General features: G+C 36.3%; 1 protein-coding gene across 1 annotated transcript in view; it reads left to right on the top strand.

Annotated features, from left to right (window-relative positions):
• Window positions 1–412: 412 nt before the first annotated feature.
• Window positions 413–13042, top strand: part of LOC134794862 (lysoplasmalogenase TMEM86A) — a 38424-nt gene continuing 25794 nt past the window's right edge. Inside the window, exon 1 of the mRNA XM_063766665.1 lies at window positions 413–623. Within this exon, the coding sequence (XP_063622735.1) occupies window positions 603–623 (21 nt within the window). The 5' untranslated portion in view covers window positions 413–602. The remainder of the gene's footprint in view (window positions 624–13042) is intronic.

Here is a 13042-nt window from a genome sequence, read left to right as displayed (position 1 = left end):
ATAAAATTTTGTCTTTTCTAGAACATTATAACATAATTATCAGTATTAATACAAGTCATCATCATCAACATGTGCGTTGAAAGGGGCGTCATACAAAGATTTTGATTTGTCAAGTTACGTTCAAAAGCATTATTTTTGAACTCATAATTATATTAATTATATCTGCTTCTTATGGTAAAATATTGAAAATTAATAATTAATAAGTGATTCTCTATAAATAACGTCTGTTTTGATATAAAATTTTATATATGATCAACATTTATCGACATAGAACAAACGTGCAAGCATGGTGACGTTTCGTAAGTAGACATCGGAACGTGATCATGTTAAGCTACCAATTTGCAATGACTTCGTAAACAAACGAAACTTCAATAATGGAGGAATTTTTCAACGTGGGAGGATAATCGTTGTTGTCTTACGTTCGCGCTTCGCGCACCCGCCGAGGGTCTGTCAACGGAAGAATCAATCAAAACAAACATTGTTATTTTTAGTGTCGGTGCTTCGCGGGGAGGCGCTATTCGCTAACCAGCGGACGGCGCGCTACGACGCCGGCAGTGCGCAGTTTCGCTACTCTTCTAAACAAGTTACTCGAGGCACGAGCCATGTTTTCGCCCTCTGATTTGGTGAGTCGTAGCTAACAGAATACACAGTATTATTGATCGTGCAGCTCTTGAAAGTTAGCCTTCGGTATTAAATAATAAACGTGTAGTGTACACTGATGCACGCAGTGTGGGTCGAGAATGGTTCGCTCGTAGTGCAATATTTGGGCCGAGCAACTTTTAGGCGACCTTCCTTGGACAACGACAGAGCGGCAGCGGCACTGATCCGCGACGCAAGGTGTCTACCACTTTGTAAATGGCAAAGGCAAATAATTCTGCAATTTTTATGTATCTAAGTGCATGCACGTGTGTATATTATATACTTGCACATACCAGGCGTGTCTCACTCCGCGATTTCGTCGCTTTTGAAATTGAAATTGAAAATCTTTATTTCAGGTCTGTCGACCCATATTCTGTTAGCATACACAGTGCTTAAAATTCAAATTCAAAATTCAAAATTATTTATTTGGTATCTAGGTGGATTTATACAATAATTTGTGGTGGATACCTCCTGTTAAGTATAGCAATACTTGTGTTAGGAGGTACCGCTCCTTCCAAACGGAGTGATTCAGGTTTAATACCAGATACATATTATAATTGGTACATAGTTGTTATTTTTACAATAACTATAACTATACCTATAGCTAATTCATATAAGTATTTTATTTTATTTTTTTATTATATTTTTACAATTCAATATTCAGAGATTTATAATAAATTATACATACAGGGAAAAATATTGTTCAAGTTAGTTTGTTATAATTACAATTACAAATTCATAATTTAAATTTTTAATTTATAATTACAATCAAGAATTAATTCGTAGGTATACTTTATTCTTATACTATTTTACTAACTCTAGTCTTAAATAGGGTGTAAGTTTGTGTGTGTGTCTCTCTCGGTTTGTGTGTGTGTGTGTGTGTGTGTGTGTGTGTGTGTGTGTGTGTGTTTTTGTGTGTGCATTTATGTTTATCATTTAAGGCATTAAGCCTTAAGAAGCGATTCAGTCTCATCATAGGTAAGTGTCAGTAACCATTCTGTGATTTTTCTTTTACAATTTATCCGTTGCATTGGATAGATGTTGAGAGCTTTGTTAATTTTATTATACATCTGTGATGATATTGCATTAAATTGTCTTTTAGCAAATAAAGATTTTGTTGGCCATTTAGGGGCTACTGCGTGACTTCGCCTACGATTTAATAGGGATGGATTAAAATTTAATGTCTTATGCAGTTTTAGTACAGTGAGAAGCACATATAATTTTCTCATGCTCAGGATATCACTCTTTTTATATAAATCACTAGTTGGATATTTTCTAGGGAGTTTATGCATGACCTTAAGCAACGACCTCTGTCCTCTCTCAACCTGCAAGAATTTTGTTTTTGTAGCTCCACCCCAGGCGACAATACAATAGCTCATTACTGACTGCGCAAGCGCATTGTATAATTGTTCCAGCAATTTTTTGTCGGCTACATGCCTAAGGATTTTAAATATCCATATAAGTTTTCTTATGCGGTTGTTAATGTACTCAATATGTGGATGCCAGCTCAGTCGCTGTTAGTTGAGTACATAAATTAAAAATAATAAAACAATTAAAATCTAAATCCATTAAAATACATTAAAAATATAAAATAAAAACACGAACACACAGGTACAGGTAGCTAAAAGTACATCTGTTCCACACCAATTTTGGGGTTTGCCATATCCGCGCGAGGCGCTGTTGCCACCTAGCGGCCATATCTGTCCTGATCGTAACAGATGCGTTTTGTTAGAGAGTGAGTCTTCTGTACCTAGTACTATTATTTATTCTGTCCATATACTTCAAAAGTAATGTAGCACTTCTAATTATATTTTTATAGACACCTCCATAAACTATATGAGACATATTCTGTAAATGTTTTATGGGAAAGTAGAATAATGAGATACCTAATTTATTAACCTTTGAGTGAAAGTTGTCTTATAGGCCAAGAAAGGTACGCTCGGCTAGTATGGCGGAATGGAAATAATTAGTAATAGCTGAAATTTTCGGTGTATGGGACAGATAATAAATCTAGTGATTACGTCGACACATCCAAATAAATATATTACATTTAGGTATTTAAAAAAAAATGTAAAAATATAAAAAATCACAGAAAGTTTGTAAAAAATATTAATAACATTTTTAAAATTTATACTCATAGAGAAATATTTGCTTTATGACATTAAGCATGAATCACACAAAAAATAATTCTGTATCCTACATTTAAAGTAAGTAACCTACGGTTATTATTAAATTCAGTATATTTCCGTCCTCAAAAATGGTAATAGGCTATTTTTTCTCTCATTATTTCCAAATTACAAAAAGTACAAGCGTTGCAATTTAATCGTACACTAAATAATACAGTATGGTAGGTTTTATGGGGTTGTGCATTAATTGCCTGGTTAAAAATGGTAATAGATCAATATCATATGGGATTTTTATTATGAGTTCTCTTTCGTCGAATACTGTAAAAATCGGCTTGAAATATGATTCGTAACACAAAAAACCATCAAAAACGTTATCGTTGCTTTAAAGTTGCCGCGCACGAGCCAGCGAGCTAACGCGATTGGTCGTTGCATGGAGCGGGGCGACGGAACGATGAAACTTCCATCGCCCCGAGCGCGAATATTTAAAAAAGTATTTAGTATATTTACTATTTACTCGGTCAAAACATATGTACCAGTGAACGTAAAAAATATGGGAGACTAGATTCGAACTAATTATCAGCTTTAATCTGGGCAAGAGTGCTGTAAATAAGAAAGTAATTTTTACGTAATTGCAGGCTTTCCGTCTTTGCGTGCGCGTTAAATTTAATACAATAATAGGCCAATTATATAGGGCTATTATACTGACACACACCCAATTTGATAGCAGAAAAAGACGCGAAATTAAAAAATAGGGAAATCAAATCTTCGCGCCTATAAGTTTAAACCATTTAAGGTTTCAATAGCGGTCATTTAAGTACCACCCCTCACCACGAAAATGTAATTATCAAAAACGACAGTTGCTAATGTTCCCCAAAGTAAGCATTTCTAGTTATTGCTGCAATACAGTGGTACCGGGCACCTTGCGACGCAAGGCCGAGCAGGAATCGCAAACCTTAAAATATTTGCACTAATTAATTGAGTTAGGATTTTGTTAGTACTCTTTAATTGAATAGCAAAAAATATAAGTTATGTATTAGAAATACCGTTTTTATTCGATTTTTAATTAAGTAATTATTGTTAAACTTATTTTTACCGTGTGGTGTCGGTTAAAATTTCACTAGTAACATCATTTGGCGACTAGGGCAATAAAAGTCGACACCATAACCAACAAATTAACAAACAACAATAACCAACAAATTAACAAACAACAAAAATTTGCAGTAATATTCCAAAACTCGACTGAACGCAAGCGCACCGAACCGTGTCGCTCCCCTGACGCGACTCAGTGTCATAAAACGTAAGGCCGTGGCATTAACGACAGCGGATAGCTGAGCGGCGAGCGGTAACTGTAGGCGGCAATAAGGTGTTCAGTTAATGTTTTTATAATTTGAAATGACTTCGTTTCCATGTAGAAATAACCAAAGAGACTTTAGAAGTATTTAATATTTTATTTGTGGCCGTATAAATTATGTTTTATTGGTAAATTAACTACAATTATTCATATTTGTGGATAAAACAATATACATACTATAATTAATACTAAATTAACATTAAATAAATACATTATTTATGACATAAAAATACATTGCGCGTATTTAACTACTTAGCACTGTTTAATTACGATACTTGCAAGCAAGTAGTAAAGTATATGGCTCCATCCTATCCTGTACCACGATATAGAAGCGATAACATTTTTGCGACAGTTTTGTATAGATAATGGATTTGTCGCTAGAAAATTACGATATCGAGATAAAAGTCAGGTCTCTGAGCGCTATTGAAACCTTAAATGCTTTTTACTTATACATGTTTTAAATTTGCCGCGCTTTTTCTAGTCAAGCTGAATGTGTTTCACTATAGAATAGCAATCGAATTGGTTCAGATTTAACGTTTAATGCATATAAATAACATAATTAGTAAATAACATAATTTTGGACTAAGTACATTATACATACCTAGGGCTTGCATTCCGGAATTCCGGAATTTCGAAATTCCGGAATCTCGGACAAATTTTTCGATATTACAATTCCGGAATTGAGACCAGTGAATATTGAAAATTCCGGAATTGGATTTAAGTACTTTTATTAGATTTACTATTGAAAAGTGACAAGAAACTATTACACTATGCTGGTGTTATTAGCCGTGGCTGACATAAGTCTGAAGTCTAACAGCATGCATTAACATGCCTCATTAACTTTATTAACCATCGAATTTTTACTTTTCATACCTACTTGCTAAAGCAAAGCCATAAATTTACTTGTCCAGAATCCTACCTATGGGAAACCTTTGAATTTTAAATTTATAAATATTAGGATATTTTATTCTCAATTCAGAAAGAAATTTCCTCAATGAAAGAGTTCGGATTCTGTAGTGTAGCAGCAGCAGCACATTATGTATATTCTGAAGCGCTAATGAAATCATTTAGCCCATTTGGTTTAATTTCAATAAGGCTTGCGTTTTGGGCACTAGTCGGCAATGCATAAAGGTAATAGGTATAAGTAGCTGAATAGGTAGTTACTTTAATACATTAAAAACAACCTTAACTCAGGAACAAATAATCGTTATACCTTAACACAATAAATGCCCTTACCGAGATCGGAACCCCATCAGGACCTTCATCTTCGTAAACAGAGCCACTACGTAGTCTACGAGGCCGTTACATTTAGAGATTATATAAAACTAGACATCAAATGGTTTGCCAGCATTTGTAGTTTCCCCAAATACATATATACGCCGTATCATTGAAGTGAATAAAAGTGACCATAGATAATAAAATAAGGTGTTAAAATAAGAGGTGCAAAGACGGCACTAGCCGCACTACTCAATTTATTAATATTTTTCGATTAATAATACTTCAAATTAAATTCCACTAAAACAATACTTTCTTTAATAAACGTAAAGTATCAGAATTTCACATTTTTTGTTGATTTTTATTAAAAAATATGATTAACCCTAATTCCGGAACCAGTTCCGGAATTCCGGAATTGGGACCCAGTATCGAAAATCAGTTCCGGAATTGGAAACCGTCCGATATTGCAAGCCCTAATACCTACATGACATCAGGCTATGGTTTGGCGCACCGTGACCCTGAACGGCGCGGTAATGTGTTACGGCTGTTAAGTGAAGTCCAGACGGGATGATCAAATCGACCGATTTGATCAGAAATGAAATTGGGGTCAATCTTCAAATTAAGCAACAATTAAACAACTGTACCCATATTTGGAACCTCAGAATAATATACCCGGCCGGATACCGGATAGTAACTTTGCTTGATTTCAGAGTAAACAAATTGGATTGAAGAAACAGTCACGGTCGTATTGTACATTACTCGTTTATTATTTCAAAACAATTTAAACATCCACTCACTTGCACGCGTAGGTACCTACTCATTTCGAACATAGAAACGAAACAGGTTAAAAGTGTTAAAACCTGCACAATGCGCACCTAAAAACCGAAATGTAGGTATTGTTAAATTTAGTTTGTAGTTAATTAGTTTTTTGGTGTAAGTGTATGAACCAAGGTCTGAAATAAATGATTTTTTATTTTTTTTTATTGTTCCGCCGGCCGAAGATTCGGCGGTCGGATACCGAATATTTGGCCGACGGTCAGGCCGAATATCCGGTATCCGACCAAACAACTATCCATTGCATTTCTAATTGAGAGTGGCAACACTATCGTAGGTCGTATTGCCCTTTTCTAGCATATACGTCCCTCGCTCCTACACTCCCACCACACAGGCAGGTTGCTTTGTCAGTTATACAAGGCAAATTTTCAAGTCATTGGCTTGCTGTTTTTCCATCTGGAAGGTCGTGAAGCTAAACTGCTGGTGAGTTTTTGAATTTGTACCTCAGTTTAGCTGACTATATTGAAATAGTTATTTATTTTAAAAGGGGGCAAAGTTGTTGTTTAACCGCTCGTGCTAATATTGATACTTGAGCAAGTAAAACATTCGAAACATGGAATCTTGAGCGTTGCGAGGGTTTCAAAGCACGAGGGTTAAACAAAATTTGCCCCAAGTAAAACACAAAATGTTTCACCACACCAACCCAAAGCAAATATTAAATGTAAAAATATCATACAAAATCAAATACAAATGAATTTTATTAAATATTTATGATTTAAAAGTCAATTCTACCAGCAAACATAAGAAAACAACTCAAAATTTGCATTTGATTCCTTTGCCTCACTTGTGAATAAAATGAAACTTTGCTCTCAGTTTTTGAAGTGCAAAGTAAGCCTTTCCGAGCTGGTGTGAAATAAATAATTAAATTATTCACGCCACTGTTCGGAAATGTGGCAATAGATGGTCTAAAACCAAGCTGGAAAGTAGGCAATAGCTGTAGCACCTGAACCACCACTACTACAATGTTTCATTATTATCATCATCTGTCATTGGTGACAGTTCGCTACAGCAATGAGTATAATTTAAAACATAAAAATCAATAAAAGGTCTTTTTTGGCGCAACTTTTTCCTTCAAAAATTAATTTAGGTTATTTATAGGACCAGTTTCTTGTTTAAAAAAAAAACGAAATGTCAAACTATTCATTCATTCAGTCAGTTCATTCGATTCACGCTTAAGGCGTTTTTTACTTTTGTAGCTGTTTGTGGTTTTTTAGCAAAAACGCTTCTAAGTTTAGAGTCGGTTTGAACTTGAAGCAAACCACATAAAAACGCCTCTTAAATGTGATAAAAAACCGGGCAAGTGCGAGTCGGACTCGCGCACGTAGGGTTCCGTACCATAATGCAAAAAAAAAAACGAAAAAAAAGCAAAAAAAAAACGGTCACCCATCCAAGTACTGACCACTCCCGACGTTGCTTAACTTTGGTCAAAAATCACGTTTGTTGTATGGGAGCCCCATTAAAATCTTTATTTTATTCTGTTTTTAGTATTTGTTGTTATAGCGGCAACAGAAATACATCATCTGTGAAAATTTCAACTGTCTAGCTATCACGGTTCGTGAGATACAGCCTGGTGACAGACGGACGGACGGACGGACGGACGGACGGACGGACGGACGGACGGACAGCGAAGTCTTAGTAATAGGGTCCCGTTTTACCCTTTGGGTACGGAACCCTAAAAAGAAAAAAGGCGGGATCGGAAAATTCTCACTGAATTGGATAGTACTATAAAATATAAGAACGCTCGCTATAAAAATGAGCTCTTCTAGTGAAGGTTTTCATTTCATTTTCATTTTCATTTGAAGAAAATGATATTCTTACGCTGACGCCTACCGAAATTCAAGAGACAGCACAGGCAGTGGCTAGTAATTTGCTACCAGAGAAATCACGGGCTAGTACTTATAGTTATCCAAATGTTTCCTTATTTCCTCGCAGTAGTCGTGAAAAGCACTATGTAATGCCTCGGCCGGAAACGCTAAAGATGGAGTCGTATTATTCGAGGGCCTCCACCAACGTGTCGGCCCTCAAACTCACTCGTCCATCTTGTAGCGGTTTTCCGTCCTCTCCTACAATGTACTATAGTTGTCCGTTAAATTATCTAGCAAATAAAAACGATCCGGAATAGTGATGTGAAAGTGCAAGAGGATATTAGAAAGAGAGAGATGCCTAAGAGTAGCATACCATAATGAATACATGTGTCTTAGCTGTATATTGTATTGTTATAAGTAATGTTAAAAATGCTTTATGTTGTTAATGTGTTCCAAATTGTGCCGCTTTGGCATTAGCTGTAAGGTGCAATTTGTTATTTGAAATAAATAAATAAATACAATAAATGTTAATTTTACAAAATGTACCTATCAAATTGTATACTTTACTAAATATCTCTCTCCTCACAGGTGTTACAATAAAGGGTGTACGTACTATATAATTAATTAAACACTCATAATATAATTATATTACATACACATAATAAGTATATCATAGGATATGTATAATCACATTGGTTTGGCGTCTTCCCACTAGGGCTTCCAAATACCGGACTTCTTTCAATACCGGTATTAATACCGAAACTGTCTTCATCAATACCGGGATCCCGGGATCCCGGTATTGACTATGAATCGCCTAAAAATTTTGAATTTTATTTAAGAAAGGCTCACTGTAACACCAGATATGTATGTTCTTAGCTTAGGCACCGAATACATAATAGTACTAGGTACAGAAGACTCACTCTCTAACAAAATGCGTCTGTTACGATCAGGACAGATATGGCCGCTAGGTGGCGACAGCGCCACGCGCGGCTTAAGGGTAGCCACCAAAATTGGTGTGGAACGGATGTATTTGTAGCTACCTGTTGCAAAGCGACGAAATCGCGGAGTGGGCCACGCCTGGCTTAGGATATTAAACAATAATCGCCATCTGCAATAATTATCATTTCATCCTCCAGGTTGGCAATCATTTTAACCGCCTTGTTGGCTTCACCAGTCACATTTTTAGTTCAACCTATAAACCAGCCAATAAATATTCGAAATTGACACCAAAAATTCGTGTGCCATACATACTACAGTTCATTTCTTTCTATTGTTTGATAAAATTTTAAGAACTAATTATATTAATATAATATCCTGAACATCTGAATTCATCACCAAATATTTATCTAACGCATATGCACAGATCTTGTTTCAATTAAATGATCTACTTTAATTAAATGGGCAAGTAATCTTCTTAATACAGCCGAATTTGATCATTTTAGTTGATTTTAACGGCACATTTTCCTTGTTTTTGAAAATACCGGGATCCCGGTATTGCATTAAAAAATACCGGTATTGAAAAATGCGTTTAAACAGACGGGATCCCGGTATTTCGGCATCCCGGGATCCCGGTATTGGAAGCCCTACTTCCCACCACCAGGCGATAACAAACATGTTTCAATATTATTCTTAGGTTCCGAATATCGGTACAGCTGTTTAATGACAGCATTTACACAAAAATAAAACGCTAATTAAATAACTTATCATATTCGGAACTACAGATGCAACGGATAGTTGTTTGGCCGCATACAGGATACCGGATGTACGGCCTGACCATAGGCCGAATATTCGGTATTCAGCCGCCGAATATTCGGCCGGCGGAAATATTCAGGTTTTTCAGGTGCGCATTGTGGAAGTTTTGGCCTGTTTCGTAATGAACTTTCGCGCGGTATATAGGTCTATCACTAGGTACGAAATTAGTGCGCGAGCTAGTGAATGGAACGTTTAAATTGTTTTAAAATAATAATCGAGTACGATTATATTCCGATATCAAGCATAGTTATTTAGTACCCTTATTTTAGTATCCGGTATCCGTCCGGATATTAAAATAAGGGCGAGATAGGATACCGGATAGTAACCGAATATCCGGTGCATCTCTATTCGGAACCTAAAGTTTTAATCCTGCATGGTGCAAATATGTATAATTTTGAGACAATGACTTGAAAATTTGTCCTGTATAACTGACAAAGCAACCTGCCTGTGTGGTAGGAGTTTGGGGGAGAGAGGGAGGTATATGCTAGAAAAAGACAATACGACCTAGGGGCTGTCCATGCATGACGTCATCTATTTTTGACGATTTTTGTTGCCCCCCCCCTAAAATCATCAAAAAATCATGCTTCGAATGACACCGTTTCCTTCTGCGTCATGCTACCATCATCCGATGTCCAGACCCCCCCCCCCCCCCCAAATTTGAAATGACTTAAATTTATGAATAGCCCCCTACGACAGTGTTGCCACTCTCAATATTATTTACTCTTAGGTTCCGAATATGGTAAGTTATTTAATTAGCGTTTTATTTTTGTGTAAAACGCTGTCATTTTAAAGCCGTACTTTTCGCCTTATTGCAAAGGAGTAAGGTGCAAAAGTGTAAACATATATTTCACGTCGACTCTTATTATACTATGTTATACTTATTATGGAACTTACTATGTTATACTTATTATGAAACGTAAACTATGAATTGAAAGAGCACGAAATAGTCAATATAATACGTTTGTTGAAAAAAAAAGTTTACAGACGCTTAGGCGCGAAGGGTTATTGTCTCATAGAAAATTTGAATTTCGCGCCTTTTTCTACTGACAAAGTTGCTGTATAGACGTTAATATCAAATTAAAGAGTGGGCCTACACACTTCGCTGTGACAGAATGTGAAAGTGTCACCAAAACTGTCAAATGACTGCGATAATAAGTATTCCTTTTATAATGCCACTCCACACTATGCCATTCTGAAATTAAATAAGAACGATAGATAGTCATGCGCAATTTTTATTTTTGTAGTGGGTCATAATTGATGTATATAATTACGAATATAATTTGAACATCAACCAATACTAAAATAATATTGGAAATGATATCAGTTATTTTTAATCATCTATCATTCACGCGCGCGTTCATTTTGCTCAGACTTGGCCGCACAAATATTTGGTGCGAGCGAGACGCCCGCGCACGTTCGAATTGGCCTGTCACTTGTAGCAACTTGTAGGTAAGTACATACTTACCTACATCAGGGGTGCGAAACTCCTGAGATCGGTCAAACTCGGCTCCGCTCGGCTCAGCATTGCTCCGAGCAATTATTAGGGTTGGCACCACTTGACTTCCTTCTGCGTGCACGACCACAGATAAGATAATCACTTGAATTTTGACAACCCTAAATAGCCGAAAGGGATAGTGCCATATATTAGAAAGGGATAGCATGATTCGACCCTGAACCGCTGTCAAACTTCGGTTTTATAGGAAGTTTCCTTTCTGTACGGTAGTACTATTATTTATTCTGTGCCTACATACTATCCACGCGTCCTTGGCACGAACTCCCGCCACCGCCCGCATTGAAACTGTCCCCGCGCGCCGCAAGGAAATGTAATCCTTAGCATTAGCGCAAAGAGTTCAAATTTGGTAGTTTCATTTAGCGAATTTGTTAAAATGCACATATTTATTACATTGACCATATTTTTGTGTGATTTTGTGTGACTTTGAACGTTATCAGAACAAAGTCTGCAAGAAATTATATCTATAACCATTTTTTCTAGCATGTTTAAGGCGTAAATATATATACAAGTGATACAAATAATATTGATGTCGGATTCTCGGATAAATAGCTTAATGAGGTAGTTTTATGGTAATTCAATCAAAGACCTAATTATTACTTTTTTTTTATATCAAGTTACGACGTATATCCGTGAGGCCCCGCCATTTATTGAATTAGTTATTTTCCGTGTTAATATTTTGACTGATTCCATTGTCGACTCATTATAAATATTATTTTCGTCACGTTTACGAACTAAAAATACTATTACTATTTTTAACAAACAAGAACGGCTCTTTTTTTTAACTATTTTTTTTTACCTACTTCCGGACAGAAAGTTTGTTGGATTCGAAAATAAAGTATCTTAAAATGATCTAAAGAACAGGAATAAAAAAAAATTGCCTATTACTAATTAATGTTTAACGTAACCGTATCTTTACTGGAGTATTATAAATGTTTGTCCAGTCACCTGCAATAATATGTTACACAATGAAGGCTGCAAAAATATCTGAAACAACCTTATTTGTAGAGCCATAATAGTGTGTCACATATTTTTGTGGCCTTCGAAGAGTAACATATTATTGCAGGTGACTGTACTGTAAAAATTAAGTTATTGTTTAGTTTAACTTTATTTTAGCAACTCTCATAAATTATTTTTTACATTCATTAAGTTACTCAACTAAACTAACACAACTAAAAATTATTTTTGTCTTTTCAGTTCGCTTTTTCGCAGGCGTGTTTTTTAATTTTTAATTAATTTATTTTATTTCATACTTTTTAGAATTTTTACATTCATTAAGTTGAGTAACTAACACAACTAAAAAATATTTTTATCTTTTCAGTTCGCTTTTTCGCAGTCGTGTTTTTTAATTTTAATTAATTTTGGGGTCATGATTTCGTTACTAACCTTTTGAAGTCACTTTATATTACTTTTGCGAGGGCGTCCTCAGTACAGAAAGGCACGCAGAGCGCCGCATATATCGGGCTACGCCCGACTCCTTTGGAACGCGTACAGTGCGCCACGAACGTCGGGTTACGCCCGATGCTTTGAGTAAGAGGGCACTGAAGGCGTCTTGGTAAGCGTACAGCGTGTCACGCTACGCCCGATACTTTTAATATGAGAGAGTCGAAGGCGCCTGGCTTTGGACCACTTGCAGCGCGCCACGTACATGGGGCTACGCCAGAACCTTTAAGTGTGAGGGCGCCGAAGGCGCCCGGCTTTGGTGCGTACAGCGTGTCACGTACGTCGGACTACGCCCGACACTTTTAGTATGAGAAAGTAGAAGTCGCCTGGCTTTGGACCGCGCGCAGCGCGCCACGTACGTCGGGCT

The sequence above is a fragment of the Cydia splendana genome, chromosome 11 (assembly GCF_910591565.1).
Source record: "Cydia splendana chromosome 11, ilCydSple1.2, whole genome shotgun sequence".
Lineage (NCBI taxonomy): Eukaryota > Metazoa > Arthropoda > Insecta > Lepidoptera > Tortricidae > Cydia > Cydia splendana.
This window is presented reverse-complemented; position numbering and strand designations above follow the sequence as displayed.